Here is a 20,588-nt window from a genome sequence, read left to right as displayed (position 1 = left end):
GGTGTGTGATTTAGCATTCCTTGTAAATGTCACCGGATACCTAAACGAACTGAATCTTAAATTGCAAAAACAAGGACAACTGGTTCATGAACAGCATGTACATGTTAAAGCTTTTTGTAATAGACTAAGATTGTTGGAAAGTAAGATAAGAGCTAAAAATTATTATAATTTTCCTACTCTAGCAACTCATAAAAATATCCCTTATAATTGTTATGGATTTAACTGAAGGCACTGATAGAGCAATTTGATACAAGGTTTGCCGACTTCAAAATCAAAGACTCCACATTCGCTATATTTGCTCGTCCGATGGGTGATGATGCAAATAATGTGCCAGAAAACTTACAATGGAACTTACAATGGAACCAGAAAACTTACAATGGAAATTTTTATAAATTTTATTTGGTTGAAGAAAAATATACAAATTTACGCGCCTTTTCAAGAAAAATCATTTGGCTTTTCGGCATTAACTCTCTTAAGTAATATTAACGTCAATATTGATAGTCTCGTAGTTGAAGTACAAGGCCAATCTTCACATTAAATTGTTATGTCGTTCATTATATTATAAAATTTATGTAGAGCTTTATACCAAAGCATTATATTATAAACAAATGAAATATGAAGGAGCAACTTGTTTTAATTCATTTAATATTGATTTATTTTATTTAATAATTTGGTCGGGCCCTTGACTAGGAGACAGAATGATAATTTGGCCCACGAACTAGGAAAGGTTGCCCATGCCTACTTCAAATAGATAGCAAGAGCTAATTTTTGCATTTTCGTGCTGAGATCGCTATAGCTAGTTACGTGCAGTTAACATCTCACAGAAAAAGTGTGATTTAAGCTTTGAATCGAGAAGGATATACCTCTCGTGAAATAGCTAAAAGATGTCCTATAATTAACTACTGTGGTATGGATGCTGTCGAAAGTAAAGGAAACCGGATCTACTGATAGGAAGAAGGGGGCAGGAAGAAAGCCACTGCTACACCATGCCAAGATCAAGTTCTAAACCGGCCTGCCTCAAACATCGCCGGGCTTCGTCCGTAGAACTGAAACGGGATTCGGAAGAAAAATGGGAGTTGTGGTAATTATCTTTGTAGCTATCAGGAGAAGACTAATTCGACAGGTAATGATAGCCAGGCGCCCTAAAAAGAAGCCTTTATTAATTAAAAAATGAAATTTGCTGGGTTAAATTGACAAAAGGAGCATGCCTAATGAATCCCTGATCACTAGAAAAGAGTAATGTTTTCTGACGAAGAAAAGTTTAGCCTGAAGGACGCCGACGGCACGCACGCACGCACGCACGCACGCATGCACGCACCACACACACACACACACACACACACACACACACACACACACACACACACACACACACACACACACACACACACACACACACACACACACACACACACACACACACACACACACACACTTCGAAGATGATCAGGGGATAGATTAAACCCTGACTGTCTGGTGTGAACAGTCAAATTCTCAGCCAGTCAAATGATTTAAGGCTTCATGTCGAATCATGTTGATCGCTGGCATTTCCAAAAGGTTTAGTGTATGCACAAGTGTAACAGAAAATTTAAGAAGAAAAATTGTTGCATTTCATGTGGCAGTGGAATTGGAAAATATAGCTCGTTGTCTGGATATATGATGCTCTATTTACTCTGCCAACCTAGTGCCAACATTTGAACCCACCCTCTTTTATGACCGTGCGATCACTGATAGAAGGAATTTATTTCATTGCACAGCAGCAGCATATCCAATTCCCACGGTATCATGATGCGATACTTACATACTTCCTGGAAAGGATTGTCTTTATCCTAATGGAGCGTAACTGAATGCTGTTAACTTTTGCAGAACAGAACGTGTTTTTGTAAGAAAACTGTGATGAATGGATTCTTGTATTCAGTGCATACATTATGTTTACTTTCCTATTTAGCCCAATGAAAATATTAGTGGTGTTGAGTGCAGCAATCTGGAACAAGAATTAATAGGTGAAATTATGGCCAAAATGATTTCTTTAATAAGAGTAAGTCGTGATTTTCTGACTCGCTCTTTTAATATGATTGCGTGCTGATTTAGAAAATCGGGATACTGTGATGTAGCAAATGCTTATGAGAGCTCAATTAAACTGTTATATGAATAAAAGAATGAAGTCTTACTGACTTACATTATTCCTATCATCATAGGGAAGATACCATGAAAACTCTCCCAATGACTTGTTCTTGATAAGTTCAACACTAAGATAGGTATATTCCTCGTTTCCCATACCAAGGTCGTGAGCCTCAATTAAGATCTTTCGAACTACTTTTCCGCTGGCAATGATGATAAACACTGAAATGAAAATTGTACCAGACATACATTACGAATTAAATAATACTTTTCTCTCTCATCTCTCATACTCTCTCTCTCTCTCTCTCTCTCTCTCTCTCTCTCTCTCTCTCTCTCTCACACACACACACACACACACACACACACACACACACACACACACACACACACACACACACACACACACACACACACACACACACACACAAAGCAATTCAACTTCCTTCCACCTCTCCTAAGCGAAAAGCAAAAGTTTTGCACATCACTGAGGCTTTAATGAGAATATTTACATTAGTTCAGACTTTTTTCACCTTAGCTGTTTGAATTTAGCAGTCTTTGTATTAGCAATTTCAGTACTATCGCCACGTTCGTGTCCAAGTTGTGCGAATTATCGACTTCTCACATTATTCATAAAAAATCTCAAGTTCTATCAAATGTTGTATACTTATAAACAAATCGTCCTTTATTTTTACATTACCTTTATTTAATGCACGCGGAAATATTATTTCACAAAATACAAAATTATTATTCCGTAATCGACAAATTTCGTTTTGTTTATCTTAGTTTTATTGAACATAATTATTTGTTTTCTGCACTGTTTGCAAATCTAGTTTTATAACAAAGAAGAAGAAGAAATTTAATAAGAAAAAAAGAACCAACACTTTTTTTGTCAATATGTAGAAGTCTGTATTAGATCTGACATTAAAGTCTTCAGCTGATGTTGCATAAAAAGACAGTACGAAAATCATTTGTGTATTCAGAATCATTCTATTCATAGTTTCGTTTTTCAAATCCCAAAAAATGAAAATTGAAAACTGTTACTGGTATTTGCAATAAATATCTACTTACTATAAAATACATAAGAAAATAAAGACAATACGAAAAATCAGGAAGATCATTCGTATTGTTTTAGTTATAATACTTATTATTTTTAAATTTCCCAATAAAATAATTGTGAACATTAGCGAAGCCATTTGCCTGCTGATTTGCATTCCAAGTGATCATGATATAGGTTTATATTTCAAAGAATCAGAAACTGTTTAACTATAAGACTCGATGTGTATTTCTTTCCATTTGAGTAGGATTTAAAAATAACCTTGTTCGTTAATTGGAAAGATAAATTCGATGAAGGAATTCAGTAATCGTGAGAGCTAAGTAGGAAATAAATAGATATTAGTTTAGGGAGAACATTGCAAAAGTAGCTAAATAAGCTCATCAACTCACTTGGTTGTTGAAAAATACCTTGACGAGCAGAGACAAGCAAGTTATTGTACCTCTGTACAGAGCCTTAATAAGACCTCATCTTGACTACTGTGCCCAGATTTGGTCACCTAGGTTCCTTCTTTATGGGGAGGGGTGGAGAGGATCCAGAGGCGAGTGAATAAGATGACAGCATGACAGCGGGTCTATGGAATTAACCATATGAGAATAGGTTGAATATTTGTGGGTTGCAGAAATTAGTTGATAGGCGGAAAAGGGGAGATATAATGGAGACATTCAAATTGCTAAAGGGTTTCTATAGGATTAATTCAGAGGATATTTTTGAGATCAGGACTGATGGTGGGAGAACTAGGGGATACCTATGGAAGCTGGGCAAGAGTGTGGTTAGCAAGGGTGTTAGAGCTGGATTATTTACTTTTAGAGTGGTAAATGAGTGGAATAAGCTGCCAGAGTCTGTTGTGGGTGCTATGAAGGTGAGTGAGTTCAAAGCAAGGTATGATAGATACTGTGAGAATGTCGTATACTTGTGTGGACATGATGTTTAGGGCCTCCCTCGATGAGTCTAAGGACTCCCTGGAGTCTCCCATAATAATAATAATAATAACCTCAGAATTGAAATATATTCTACAATTTTAATCAGATTAAACTCAGAATTGAAATATATTATATTTTTTTTTTTAAATTAGTCCATATCAATGATTCTCACATGATTACAGACGAACGAGCTGAAATTTGAATTTAAATGCTTATCCATTGCTTTCAAATACATCCAAACTCTTGATTAAGATCTCCATTGTTTCTAATGAAATTTTGTACCAGTGAAGTTAATCATTAACTAAATTTAATTTCAAAACGCTGTTCATTGATCCACAATGAGTTCCTTTCATATACTTTATATTAAATCATTCGCAGTGACTGCAGAAACTACCGCTGTAAATGTCAGACAACCATATATTTTCTCTTCAATGAAGATGTGTCCCTTAAACCAGCGCTTTTCAAACTGTGGGCAGTTAGTTTTGTTGAGGGAGCCGTGAAATAAGGATAAGAAATTTAAAATGTTTTAAGACCATATCAAATATGTATGTAAGATGCTAAAAATGTAAAATGTAATATTTGCATTTGATTTTTGCAATATTCGCTGTGTATGTTTTGTATTGAATATAAATACAATAAGTATTATAATAATATATGTCTGTATTATGAATTTAATTTTCGTTGGGGCCGTGAATTATTTTAATTTTTCCAAGGGGGTCATTACATCTATAAGTTTGGGAAGCACTGTTTTAAACTACTGATTGACGTTCTTATAGTTCTCTAGATTCGTTGCATAGTTTTATACACTTATTTCATAACGAGGCCAATATAAAATTACTATTCATGTTACCTATGTGCTCATATATGTTAGTACAGTATAGCGCAAAAAAACAGTACTGAATATATGCAATGGAGTAAACAGGTTTATTAACAAAGAAATACATGTTCACACATGATATCATGTCCATCCATAACCATCGGTGGAATCTTGGTCGAACAGAGCATTAACCACAGTAGATTACGTGCTCAAAATGGGTACCTTGTCCTTCAACAGGGGGTTTCGTAGCGCATGCGAAGGTTCTCTGTCACCTTGGAGTAAAGGGTTGAGACATCTGTTGGACATATCGTGTAATTTTATCCCTCAGTTAACCAAGATTTGAAGGCGGATCATGGTGGAATAACCATTCCTTCAACATAGCCCAAACGAAGGCATCAAGGGGTGTGAGATCAGGAGAACGTGTAGGGTGCAGAAATTCTGTGCCACTAAATGAGCCTCTCGGGAAATTGTTCTGATTAATAGGCTCTAGAACCACATGATGTGTGACAGGTTGGTCCATCATGTTGTAATATCCGGGCACAAAATGAAATGTTTTTTGCACGACACATCCTATGCTAATCCTATATAAAGGGAACCAACACATTCTCGATGTATCGTTCGCTATTGAAGGTCACGGTTACACCGTGCAATAAACTTCCGGCTATGAAGAGGTTTCTCTTGTACAAATTCAGGTCTCCAGAAATCAAGAAACCTGTAAGTTCGTCTATTAAGATGACTGCTTAGATGGAAATGGGCTTTTTTCCGAGAACTAGACATTATGAAGGCAGGTCGGATTTTCATAGACATTGGCCAGCACGCGTGCACAGTATTCGCGCCGTGCAGTGTAATCCACAGCTGTAACACTAACCCACCTTAGAATGACTTACGAAAAGGAACCCAGCTTCTTAAGGATTCTCGGTAGTGACTGCCACGGTATTCCAAGTTTTACCGCTGTTCAGCGTTGACTGCGTTTCTGAGATTGTAACACTTTCTCCAGCACACGCCGTTGATTCTCATTTGTGTTGACAGTTCGTGATCTCTCAGAATGCCCTTTGCATTGCGACCGAACATTATCGGTATCTCGGAACCCATGGATTAAGGCAATGATGACGCTATTGCTTGGAGCACGCTTACGGAAACGACGAACAAATTACTCACAAACATGTCGTAGGCTTACCAACTGAGTGTGAACGAAAATAATGCTCAACAAAAACAAACGTCTTTTGTTCCAACGTCAACACCATTGCTGCAGCTAAATGTAATAGAATACACGTGCTCTTCTATTAATGTGCATGCAGTCGAATAGCATGTCTCATAGCCCGTGTAATGAAAAGGGTGTCAAAGTTCAGTATTTTTTTTTTTTTTTGCTTCATACCGTACATTACAAATCAGATAGCTTCTTACCAATAACTGTTTCAGTGTACATATGGGATATTCGTATTAGTTTCACTATAATTTCTTTCTTAAATGATCTGTATTTAAGGAAAATGATATAAAATATAAAATTTTGTTTGATGTATGCGTAAGACTGTGATGTCCCAAGATTTTTCTGTGGACACTTTTCTTCATTTATATCTTTCTAAATTTACATCTGCTTTTCAACTAATGTTCTGAATTCCCTATAAAACACATCATTCCAACTATGAAGCATACAAATTTAATTTTATTTATTTAATAACTTGACATTATCGATTATTTATACCAATAATTTATATCAATTATATCCATATGTTATGACCCTTGAAGATCAACTGCAATGCGTTTAGTCGCTTTTATTTAAAATATTTGCATATAATGAGATTCTGAGATTAACTGCAGTGCATTCTTTAGATATCATGAAATATTCAATATAGCCAATCCTTAAAAGAGCTAAAATTAGAATCTCATTATCTTGGTTCTTCAGATTTCTTTACATATACAACACAGGCGTCTTAGTGTGTTTTATTAAGCATACAGTTTGTTTGAAACAGCAAGACGAATAATTAATAGGCGTGCTATAACGAATTAAGTTCAAATTTTTGTGGATAGAAAAACACAGGTAATTCCTCCCATGTATAAAATAAAACTAATTCACGGAAATCAAATCATTGTCCATCTGAAAGTGGCTTCCATGCATGATAATTATAGGGTAGATAAAACAAGTATTGTAATTTTTCTTAACAATTAACCATTACAACAGCAAATATTTATGCTTCTTTTTAAATATTATTTTTGAAATAATTCTTAACGCTTGGGAATTAGCAGCGTTTCCTAAATTAATAAGAATTTCCTAAAAAGAATGATTTTAGAACCCACAGGATATTAGTATGATTTACAATAATTCATGCATGAGATTGCTATAAAATAGGACAAAACTGGACGTAATTTCAGAAGTAACAGGATTATTAAAAATCTCACACCTCTAGTAGTATTCCCACGACTTAATATTACTGCAGTTTTATTAAAAACATGACAAGTTTACAACTGGCAAAGTACCCTCCTCATGTTTCACCAAAGTGAAGGTAAGAGTGTGAGAATCATGTACTCTGAAGAAGTGTATTGTGGAGTTAAACATGCATTATATAAAAACATATCAGCTACATATCTATTTAGAACTACAAAGACACTACTTTCATTAGGAAATTGCATTAAGTAGTTTATGAGTGAGTTGTATAGTAATACACACACAGATTTTCTCCATCATCATAAATTACTATGAGGACTTTAAGAAAAGGTCTCCATTGCTGTGAGAAATCGAAATGTATGTAATTTTATTTGTAACAATCCGATAAAGCTTCTCTCGATATTCACTGACTGTTATAGAAATAAATACGCTCGTTGTGGAATTTTAAGATTTTTTTTCAAGAGTATGGTTATTATGCTATGAAATAAAGAATCCTATCTCGAGAGAATCTACACAGAATAAAAGTTAATAATTATTGAGTGATTACAAAAAAAAAAAGATCACCTCGTACTCTGGAACTAGCCGTTTTGAGTAACTTAGATAAAGTTGCCCAGTCGGTCCTTCCGGAAAAGGAAACATGATCGATAAAGATTTCGTAATTCTTCTCCGACTTGAAGGACCTCTCCAAACTGTTGCCGGCTAGCCTATTTCGGAGTTCCGTTTCATCCACCACTAATGCCACATGATGCCATCCGAATTTCTTGAGTATCTTTAAAAAAAAATTGCTCACTCCATCCAGGGAGAAAGAAAGGCGCGTGAGAGTGGAGAAGACTTGCTTGTTTGAGAATATATCGTCGATGCCTCCGGCAGTATAAGTTGGGATGTTCCAGTAGGTTGCCATACGTGCAACTTGGTCCAAGGCTGGGCTACATCCTGGACCAACAAAAGCATGCACTTTCCTCATATAGTATTCCTCAGCGGCCAAAGCGCCTGCGAAGGTTTCCCAGCACACACGAGAGTCATTCCGGATGACCAGTTTGATATTGAAATGAGAGAAGTCATCTCTTACGTGATCTACAGCCAAGGTCACAGCTGCATTCACCACTTCATATTTGTAGGACAGTTCGGGATGATCAACAAAGATGGCCACCAGTGAAATGTTAGGTTTTGATTCGTCATTAACAAATGCAAAATGATCTGTTATTGCATTAATCAGTAGTAAGAATTGCAGCTCATGCAATATTTCCATTCTGTCGAGAAAGATAGAAGAGAGAAAAAGAGAACCCGAAACTTAGCAGCTGGTTTATCACAAATATCACTGCGGGATGCTGAAAACCAAGTTGTCTTCCCATTTGGATCTCCAAATGAGTTTTTGTGATGTCGTGCAGAAGAGACCATTAACGTTCAAGGAGAAACCGGATATGATCAAAGTAAACGTACGTCGACAATAACTTTCTAGCCATAAATGAATCAAAACTACAAATGGTTTCTAGACACGCACGCAGTATTTACTATTGGTGGCACAAGTGTAATTGGATTGATAAAATATTAAAAAAAAGAGCAAAAGAAAAAGAAATGAAACGCAAAGTCTTAAAAATAGAACGTAATTCTATTGTGATTTTAAGGACTTTTCTTTCACTTAAATTTCGAGATAAAATTTAAATCTAATTTTTTTTTATTATTTAGTGGAAATTTTTATACTAGAGGATAGAGGAATTTCCCAAGAATTTATATTCTCAAATTGTGGAATATTCTAACGTTGGAAATTCATTTTTAGGTTTTCAGGTTGCCTTCTATCGAGGCATTGTTTCATGTGCGAAGTAAGGCGGAATCGTTTAACATACGTGAATATAAACGATTATATTGTCTTAGTGAATGACAAATACTGATACTGTAAGTGATGAAATCATTTAAGAACTTCATAAAAAAATTATATTATGCCTGAACGTGGGACATTTCAGACAGTGAGGACTAAATAACTTTATACAGTGTAATCAGCGTTTATGATAATATATATTGTGCGCGGAATGAAAGCTCACTTTGAGATTATATGCTTTGGGTAAGAATACAAATTAATCTATTGAAAGTGATGGTATAAGAAGCAAAACTTCTTCCAGTTCCAACTAGTTATAATGCATACGACGTTTGCAGTCTTGCTGCTCATAACATAAAAGGATATTCATGTAGCAACTGAGAAAAGCATATAAGGTGGCAGTACACAACGGTTTCTTTAACCCCATTCCTACTATCTTAATATTATTTTTTTACGGCAAACGAACGAAAACAGGAAAGCAATTCTAACTATCGGAGCACTTTTCAAACCTCAGATGAATTAAAAGGCTACAAATTTAGTTACAAAGAAATAAGCGGGATCATAAGTCAAAAGATAAATGATTAGTGCCAAAATCATGAAAGATGACAGAAAAAGTCCAGTCTAAACGTAAATAGTAAAAGAAGAATAACTCATTATGATTCACATTCCAAAGAAATAAATTAGAAATTTTAATTCACTAAATGTGAAAAGAAAACATGTTGATAAATTGCTAATCGAAGAACAAGGCTAACTGTAAACTTTATAAAAATATGCCCTCAATTATAACTTATATCTGATAAGTGCAGAACGACTGAAAGAAGCTGTACAAGCAAATCTACTGCAGATTAAGAAACATTTATAGAAAATAGTGGCGATAAAACACAGAACAAAAACATCTGCGTTTTTACCATGCTTGTGTATAGTATATTTCAATTATTTAATAAATTCACAGACATGAATTGAAATCAGTGGATTTACCCAGATTTAGCAAGGTAACTAGAAACCTTTGCTAAAAATAAGAAAATCAATAAATACATTAACAATTGTACATGTGTTTTTTAAAAAGTTGTTCCATACAAAAATGGGGATTATGATTTTGATGAGCGAAAGGACTTGAATTAGTAGTGGTTTTCATTAGATTAGAACCTAAGAAATGAGAGGGAAGTGGCCAAAATGATTACAAGTAGAAGGATGGCGTTAAACATAATTAGATTTGGTATAGTAGATAACTGTGTTCTTAGAGAAAACAGAAAATGAATGCTATATTGGAATTCATCCAGTTTGAATTCGCAGAGCGGAATCATATGATTGTTCAGCAATGAAAAAAAGAATTAGAGAAAAAAGAAATGTTTGTGGTATTAATCAAGGAAGATTATACAAAGTTTTTGACTTAATTCAGAAGAGATAGTAATGACGCGAAAGTGGAAACGTATTCTGGAAAAGAGCAGAATAATTAAACCCAAATAATTAAGATTTGAGATAATGGAGAAGTGGGCAAATTGTTGGAAAGTAAAAGTGGACCATGTTGGCCGAATATCCTCTCACCAACAAACAGGTTGGAGCTTGAATTCTAAAAATTATTGTACGCGAAGTGGATGTCAATCCTAATATAACTCTGTGATCGGTTTCTTAGGCAAGCCTTTTATTCTTCGTTTATAGTTTTCCTTCCTGTTACACGTTCCGCCATTTGTATCTCCTTCTACATCAGGGTTTTAATATTCTAGTCGTAAATTACATCCTACTTATGCAACTACAGTTATAAATCTATACTCTACCATTTTAAATCAATCACCTTCATTTAAAACAATCATTTTTATTTTGAAGAAATATTCCTTCACTGACAATACTCCAATTCTTTCAATGCCTATGGATGCATCTGTAGAAGGACTGTTGGTACAAACCAAAGACATTTCCGTACAATATCCGAGTTCAACTTCAGCAGCGCAAAACATCAAATCAAGGTGAATCAAATTCACCTTGATTTGACAACGTGTACAAAAAGGGAGAACCTTTGCACATTATACCAGAGTACACACTCTCCACATTTGAGGGAGGCAGTCGATTACAAATGCCGGGAGAAATTTTAATTAACATAATATATCGTGTTACATACCTACTATCTGGAGGTTATTTGAAGACAAGTCGATTGAGTATCAACAGGATAATGCATCTTTATCATTATCATCATCATTATCATCTTTATCATTATCACATTATCATAACGCTAAATACGGATTCGATGTCAGAAACTGTACTTAGCGTTATGCCTTTCTGGTCTCAATTTTAATCTAATAGCCTATTCTGAGGTGTACGCGTCTTCGTTTCGCAATTATTTGTATTTCATTAATTGTTTCGAATCTTGAGTGTTTAGACATTCGGTTTACACATTCTTTTCAATTTTATTTATATCTGTTTAGTTGATCTATTGATTTCTTTTTAGTTTTTTTTTTAAAGTATCTCCATTCTTTTTTTCATATAATAATGTGTATTTGGTTCTATTAATGAATCGAATTTCTCTGATTTTCATTCTTTGTTTATCTTGTTTATTTATTGCCACCTTTCGCTATCATATAAGCTTTTAAGTATTTAACCATCTTACCGGCCATTATGAATCAAATACGCATCCTCATACGCTTCGTATCCATCATATATTTCAATGTAATATCAATTGTATTACAATTTTAATATGCACTTCGCATCCATGATAACCTAGACGTCTAGAGACGTCTTGGCCGGTAGCGTCGTTTAAGCGTATTTCTTTTATTTACAAGATTCGGATCTAGAATTTTAATTATCAGATCTATAACCTGTAAAAATTGTACAGATTTAAATTTTAAAAATTTAAAAAAAAATTAAAACCCAGTGCACACACTTCTACAGACATACTTCAGGAGTAAAGAGTAACCAACCTATTCCGTAGGGAGTTCGGTTTCGAATGGGTAAAGTATGTCAACGCATGAGCGTAAATCAGGATGGATGGAATGTATAAACAAAAGTCGATTTTTTAATTAAATTTTCTTTTTTTCTCTCTATAAGTAGTTTTAAACAAAATGCTCATCCATCGCGGAGAGTTCTATTCTAAATACATTTAGATTATCTAATATTATTTTTTTCGCTAAATATTTTCAATTTTTCGTTACTTATTCTAGTATGTATTTTGTAGCATGTATACAATAAGCTAATACCTTTGTAATTAGTAGGGTTTTCTTTCATTCCCTTTTTAAATATAGTTATAAAAATGTTTGTATTAAATTCTGTTGATATTTGCTATTTCGAATAGACTGTATTTAAAATGTTTAATAATCTTTGGTGAATTTTTTTAAAAAATAAATTTATGTAGTTCAGAGTTTATTCTGTCGTCTCCTGCTGATTTACCTTTTTTTATTTTTTTAAGTTGCCTTTTAATTCGTTCCTGTCATTGTGTCATCTAAATCTGTTTGCCTGTTTTTGGTGCAATTATTTGATGTTAGCATTATCTGTCCAAAGATCTGCAAAATAATCTAATAATTCTTTTACATCTACTTCATAATTTATATTTTGAGTTTCTCTTATATCTGCATTCACATGCTTTAATACGTGTGATTCTTATTTTGTATATATAATTTTTAAGGTGATACACAACTTTTCCCAGCTTTCTGTGTGTTCCTTTCAGGTTTCTCTTTTGGCTTTTCTCTTCTTGTTTTTTTTTTGTTACTTTTATGTAACTTTTAAAAGACAGCTTTTTTATTTTCAATTATTAAATATTATTTTTCCGAAATTTTTCATGCCTACGCCTCTAAACAGACATTAATAATTCTAGCACATCTGCTTATTTTCTTCTAGTATTTATAGTACAGCAATACTTCTAGCACATTTGTTTATTTTAGGAATGCCCCTTTAGAAAATAAGTAAATGTGCTATATGTTCTGATTTCAGTTATTGTTTTTATTTCATTGTCCATATAATACATTTTTTATATTTTGATGGCATTTTTATGTGTCCCATAAACTTTTTTATGCTGCTGTGTAATAACGACTTTCATATTATTCTATTCTTTCTCGATATTTTCATTTTCCTATTTTTTCTAAATAATTATCAATCTTCTGTTGGTATAAATTTTTATACTTAAATTCTTCAGTAGTGTTACTTTTTAATTAAATATGCTTCTCTAGTTTCTTTATTGCTTGCATTTTTATAACCAATTTGAAGGAAACCTTAATTTTGTCTACATTAGACACTGATCTGTAGCTATTTCTAATTCACTTTTAATTTTGACCTGCTGCTTTTTCATTGGCTATAAAGTAGATTGATTTTTATCCTCATGCACACCACGGTCTGTATCATATCATAATAACAGGTAGTGACAATATAGTCTGAAGAGTCGGCTAAAGCACAAAACGAACCTTTCGCAAAATGCAGAACGTTGATCGAGGGGAAAGACTAATAATCTCAATTTCATCAAAGAAACTGACTGCCATTTTTATTTATAAAGAACCATCCATCATGCCTCACAAAAATGACAACGGAGACCAAAACGTGTTTTGTTTATCAATAATCAGGAGAAAAGTACCTCAGGGATATAAAGATTACACGATTGAAATATACCAACCGTTTCCATTGCATTTGTCCAAAGAGGAGTGATATAAGCAAGAATATTCATTGTTGACTGATAGTAGAATCCATGAATCCATACTAGGATAATTTATTCATTGAGTAGCTTCAAGATATCTTAGAAGTTGTGTAGTGTGGTGTCCATCACTTCAGAAAGAGCTGAAATGAGTGGCAGTGGAAGACAATTTCCCCCTCAACAATTTGCCTCCCATTTAGAAAAAGTTGAATTTGGGCTAATTTCCAGGCTACAGATAAATATCAGTTGAATAAGAGAGAATAAAATTTTGATATGGAGCAGTATTCAGCTCTAGAGGATCAAGACAGTCGGAGAAATGGTAAACGGAAACTAAGGCGCGTCTGGGCCATCTAGGAAAAGGAAATTTTCCAACGTCATCTGTGAAGAAATTTGCGAGAAAGGAATCTAGGAGATTCTTTTCTTTCTTTTCTTTTTTTTACGGGGAACGATGAAATAGAACCATTTATGTACGAGAAAGAAAAAAGCAAAAGTTCTGTCAGTCAAAAGAAATCAACACTAAAGTTTGTTGATTTCTTCACTAATTTCTTCATTAAATTCTATTTCTATTCTATTATGTGCTATTTGTGCTTAGAGCACAAATAGCACTTAACTTGTCACTAGTGAAGAAGAGATTCGCAGGTTATTGTTATCTGGTATTATGGTAGGCATGGAACAATTTTTTGTAAAGTCATTGGAGACAGAAATTTGCACATTGAAATCTCCAAGGGAAATTGAAGAAACTGATGTTTAGGAAGAAGAAAATCAAAATGATTTGGCAGCATTAGGGGACATAGAGAGAGAGAGAGAGAGAGAGAGAGAGAGAGAGAGAGAGAGAGATTTAGGCAAAAATGTTCAAAAATAAAGGATTCTAAGATTCTAATTTTGAAACTCTCTGAAATGGTATGTCAAAGCGAACATATGAGCATGTCAGTTTTGAGATAAGAAGCTAACATGTTCATATGTTCGATTCAACATACCATGTAAATGGAAAAACCGAGATCAACATTTCTCGATGAAAGTTGTGTTTCTGTTAGGAAAAGTAGACATTGTTACTCAGATAGGAGATTTAGATGAACATCGTTAGAGTTGATTGCTAATACCAAGTATACTTTCTTAAGCCTACACTACACTTATCTGGAATGTAGTTGTTCTAAGAAGGATATGAAGTAAAGGACCTGTGCTATTCGAATCCTTTCATACATAAATAACTGTACTGATTACTTGACCAGAATTGCTGGTTGTACAAACTTCAAACGAACTGAATAATTAAATAATTTTTTTGGAGAATCTACACACTTTTTGTAGTACTTATATTAATGCACGTTCTATTATTACGAGTATCAATAAATTTTCTTTGAAAGTGCCGTTCTGATTAATGCTTACAGATCATAGCAGCATGATGCTAATGTCAAACATTACTTGCAGTTCCCATAGAGTACATACTCGGTATATGATAAAATTGAGTCTGTGTTATCTGCGCGAAAGGCAGATAAACTTAAAGTAGATTAGTACATTGTGTGGGCAGAGGAGAAGATAATCTCGGGACCATTTCCTAAAGATAAAGTACCATCCACTTAAGGCTTCTAGTAAGTAAAGTCGCTTCTAGTAAGTTTTCATCATCCGCTGTCTTACAGCGGATGATGAAAACAACCGTTTCATAACGATTTCGCAGCCAGCAGGTCTTAATGGTATTAGAAAGGACAGTTTCTTAGTATTCATGCGGAGATGCTATTCTCTCAGCCAACCAGACCATCATATATATATATATAATTATATAATACTTATCTCTTAGTATACAAATTATGGAATTATTTATGATTTTTAAAACTTTTAATTCAGTAAACAATTGAAAGTTATGAATAACAGTGGAGGAAAAGAATTTTCTGTTATGAAAATAACACGCTTTGTACCGTACAATATTTCATCTTTCGCCTTACGGAAACTATCAGGGGGATATGAATTATTTTAAAGAATTCTTTATTTTAAACTTCAGTTTCGCAAACTAGAACATTCTCAGGGGAAGTTAAACGTCAATCCGCACAATTTCATTGTCAGCATGTTCTCATTGAAGAATTATATATATATATACATATATAATTCTTCACCAATTACAATGCTTTTACTGGATGCGCGAATAAGTTCAGTATCATATTTAATCTCTTGATATGACTCTTGATTATCTTTTATCTCGTCAGCTCCTGTGACTGCTGAACTTCTGTGTTATCGCTTTCAACCTTTTCTGGATGGCATTATAAAGAGCAACTATAAAAACCAGTTTCAAAGGGTTTTTTTATTATATAAAAAAATTCTTATTTTTTGAAAAAAAGGAATCTCTTGTTTGAATGTAGAAAGTGATTATGTCGTTACAAGTTGCTACAGCAGCAGCTTCCATTATCCATTTTCAGTAATTAGGATCATGAAGAAAATAAAATTAAAGAGTGTTTTCAATTACAACTAAGCAACGAAGGATATACTTAGCGTGTTAATGGGGTGTGTTTTTTTCTTATCGGATAGGCTCTTTCTAAGATGAAAATTCCGAGGGTTGAAGAGGCATAGCCCTGCCATCTCCAGTATGAGACTAACTCACCTTCAGTTGAAAAGTTCATATAAAGGTTCTTCACATCCATAATGGGATTCAAACTTTGGTCTTTCCATCCAGACGGTATGGCTGTTGCCAACCTAGTTAAGATTTGGTATGTGGGAAATTTACTAACAAAGCACAGTTTAATATTATGCAGGGGGTTTTACAATAAATAAGAAACAGTTAAAATAAAAAAGTTAAAATATCAATAAAAACAAGTAATAAATAAATATGTAAATAAAACTATAAAAATGAAGGACTGAAGTGGTCTGAATGTGAATAAAAACAAGCCAGATTATTCGGTGTGTGTATGTAGAAGGAAAATCTCACCTCATATTATCAGCGGCACTGTTCAAAACAATTAGAGAAAATTTTATTGTCGGATAATTATAAATTTCTGCAAATAATTATACTATTGGTACTTTATACATGAATAAATATTTCTTACTTATGGATAGGGTGTAATTGATGAGATGTTGTTTAAATAATCGATATTTCTTACAAATTTAACAAATTATTGATTTTAGCGTGATGTTAATAAGAAATGTTAATTTCTTATTAACATCATAATAAGAATAACAACATAACTTATTAACATCATAATAATAATGTTAATAAGAATAATGTTAATAAGAATAAGAATAACAAGTAAATAATGTTAATAAGAATAAGAATAACAAGTAAATAATGTTAATAAGAATAAGAATAACAAGTAAATAATGTTAATGAGAATAACAACAAGAATAGCCGAAAACGCTTTCGTTAAATTTAATACGGCGTATGGTATCCATTAACAGCCAAAACAGCGGTACATCTTGAGTGCACGGACGGAAAAGATAATCAAACAGTTCTTGTGGGATATTTCCTCACTCTTCTGTGAGAGCAATTTCGAGCTCTTGAAACGATCGTGATGGCACCAATCGAACAAAAACGCGCCTACCTAAAACATCCCAGGCATGTTCGATTGGATTACAATCCGGTGAACAGGCAAGACAAGTCTGTTCTGTTAATACCTTCTTCCTCAAATCACTCTTGTACCAAATTTGCACGGTGTGGACGAATATTGTCATCCATAAATATTAATTCTTGCCCAATTGCAGCAGCATATGTACGAACTATAGGTTCCAAAATCTCATTGCAATACCTTGGGGCTCTTAAGGAACTGTGTCTGATAAAATAGAGATCAGTATGGCCAACTATACTTATTCCAGCCCATACCATCAAAGTTGCACCTTGATGTTGGGGTCTTTCACGAACAAACCGTGGATTATTTCGTGTTCCACTTTTACGCTGTATAAAGATACGGTTATCTGGTTGGGGACTGAACCTGGACTCATCACTAAAAAGTACACGATCCCAGTTCTAATTTCTCCAATTGTGGTGTTCCTGTGCCCAAATTCTTCAGGCTCTTTTGTGATTTGCAGTAAGTAGAATGCAAACCATTGGTCTTCGAGCATATACACCTATGGCAAGAAGACGAATTCGAACATTTCCCGTCTCCAGAAAGCGATTCCAAAGTCACAAAATCACGCTTTGAGATACACGACACACACACACACACACACACACACACACACACACACACACACACACACACACACACACACACACACACACACACACACACACACACACACACACACACACACACACACACACACACACACACACACACACACACACACACACACACATGTGGGACAACTTGCTGCTTTTCTCCAGCTTCTAATCGACCAATGGTTCTCCAAGCCATGGATTCCGGGATATCATGTTGCTCTGCCATTTCTAACAAAATAATGGGTAGTAGATGACACAAGTTTACAAATGAAGTGATAATTATGCACCGTGGAAGTGAGCGCAACAAGCCACACTTTTATATCCCCACATGATAATACGACTAAGACACGCTTTGACAAGTCTTAACATGATTTTGTATGTAGTTGCGTGTTCTACACTGTTGTATATTAAGAATAGTTTAAACTAAATGTATTACATTTGTAAATTACTTTTATATCTTTATAATTTACAAGAAAACCAAAATATCCCTTAATTGTTTTGCGCAGTATATATACGATGATGCTGATGATTTATGTAGATTCCGGAACTTAAATATATATATATGATTATGTGGGAATCTGAACAGTACTCATTGATTACTTTGATCTCTTAATAAAAGCGTCATTATTATTATTGTAAAAATCTCTCTTAAGAGCACTGAAACCCTGTAATTCGAGCTCAAAATTATTAAGCCAGGTCAACGAAAACAGAAAACAGCTACAGTCAGTTTTATATGAACTGAAGACAATCAAATATTTTTCTGAGAAATAAACATTGAAGTTTCTTTAAATGAAATTATCATCAGAAGGGTATGAAATTATATACCCTCTATAACGAAGAGGGCATATAATTTCATACTCTTCTGATCTAATTAGAACATAAATATAACTGAATAATTCTTCTTCCCCTAAAATAACTATTTAAAGTTGTTTTTTTTTTTTCATTTCGTATGGTGATTCAAGGGCCTTGAGCCCCCCCCTTTAATGGGGAGGTACAGCACCACCTCAATCCCCCCCCCCCCAGCCTATTTTTATCCGGGCTCGGGGCCGGCATACCTGACAATTCAGACCTATTGCTGGAGAGATTGTCTTGAGTATTCCTGACTGTATGTTCACGGGGTCGGTTTGTCTGCTTGCGGGATAAAAAATCCCAGATAAACTGGAGAAAAATCCCTGCTGTCCACGTCTGGCTAACTTGACTGTGGCTGAGGAAGATCCTTAAACTCCTCACTTTGTAGACGGGAATCGAACCTAGGACACCCTTTCCCCACGCATATGGTTGCGAAGCGCATAGCCACTAGGCTAACCGCGCGGACTTTAAAGCTGTTGCGCGCAGTGTTATCTGGACACAAAACATCCGAAAAGAACCTGATCAAGCCAATATTTACGAGACGATGAACACCTGTTAAGCAACTCTGCACACAAGCCAAGAAAACACCATTTTATTTATTAACAGAAGAAGAACGAAACACTGGCTCATATTCATAGACTTTCTAAATAACACTGTGAATAATATTGACATATACTATACTTCTAAAAGTTGCTGCAAGTGATACAGAAATACGGGAAAATAATCATCAGAATATTTCACTGTCAAATCCTGTGCAGGCGAAAGAGAATGAAGCTTTCTGGCAAGCATTCATTACGAAAGGATGAAAGGATATCGAAATCTCAATTGACTTTGAACATGGTAAAACACTGATGTCAGACATCAATGTTCATAATAAACAAAACTAGAAAAAATCACTGAATCGATCGATCTCCGATAGATTGCCAGCCTGGTTGGCCAAGTGATTAGTATATCCTTTCTCCAGCCTAAAGACTGCGGATTCAAATCCCGCCGTGGGCATGGATGTTTGTGATTGTCTGTGAAAATACTAGTGATGGTGAAGGGCAGTAAATGGTGTTTTTGTAGTCACAGTTTTTTTGTAGTTGGTGGATTTAGTGGTGGAGATAAAGAGTTGTAGAGCAAATGCCCTCCCACGATAAGTCTATGGACTCTCTGGAGGTGTCATGTAATAATAATAATAATAAAACTGAACATAAATCCAAGCAACTCGAGAAGTTGAAACATGGATGAATAGAATACTAAACCCAGAAGTGAATGCCTTATTATAATTGTAGATCTAAATATAAATATACTTTTACCTTACATCTACTGCCACTAATATTAATCTGGATATCCTACAGCAGCGAACAAATTAATCCGAACATGCTGAATTTTCACCATGTTTTTGGTTTTGGTTTTAGTTCACTATTTTGGTTGGGTGCTGCGTGATTTAACTGTCTCCACGGTGTTTGTTAATAGTGTTATGCATTTTTAATAGTATCAACAACTTGACATTCGTAGTCGTTTATTCATTTGGTGTATATATATATAAGAAAGATACGTCTTCAAGAAAAACATGTATCACTTCTCAGCACAAGTCCATGTCTCAAATATTAATTGCCAATGGATATGGTATTGGCTTTGGTACTGTTAATGTGATTTTAAAGAAGTTTAGGGAGACAGGTACCTTTTCTATTGAGAGAAGAGGAAAATGTGGGCAAAACAGGAAAACTACACTTACTCACGATCGTTTACTAGTTAGGAAAAGTAAAACGAATCCAATATTGTCCGCTGTAGACCGAAATAGAGAGTTGGTAGCTGGTGGGATTAATGTTTCTGACATAGTAGTCCGTCGAAAATTGTTGGAAGACGGGAGGACTACCCACGCACCAAAAGAAAAAGAAACAA

At 34.4% G+C, this 20,588-nt stretch overlaps 1 protein-coding gene across 1 annotated transcript in view; it reads right to left on the bottom strand.

The window, feature by feature from the left end:
* LOC150110403 (atrial natriuretic peptide receptor 1-like) overlaps nucleotides 1-20,588 on the bottom strand; it is a 61,589-nt gene that overhangs the window by 30,455 nt on the left and 10,546 nt on the right. The window contains exon 2 of the mRNA XM_090397580.1: nucleotides 2,180-2,343. Coding sequence (XP_090253706.1) covers nucleotides 2,180-2,343 — 164 coding nt within the window. The remainder of the gene's footprint in view (nucleotides 1-2,179; nucleotides 2,344-20,588) is intronic.

Source organism: Typopeltis vanoorti, chromosome 1, assembly GCF_054136105.1.
Source record: "Typopeltis vanoorti isolate ZY-2024b chromosome 1, IOZ_Tvanoo_1.0, whole genome shotgun sequence".
In the NCBI taxonomy this organism is placed as follows: Eukaryota; Metazoa; Arthropoda; class Arachnida; order Uropygi; family Thelyphonidae; genus Typopeltis; species Typopeltis vanoorti.
The sequence above is the reverse complement of the archived record's forward strand: the minus strand, read 5'-3'. Positions and strand labels throughout refer to the sequence as shown.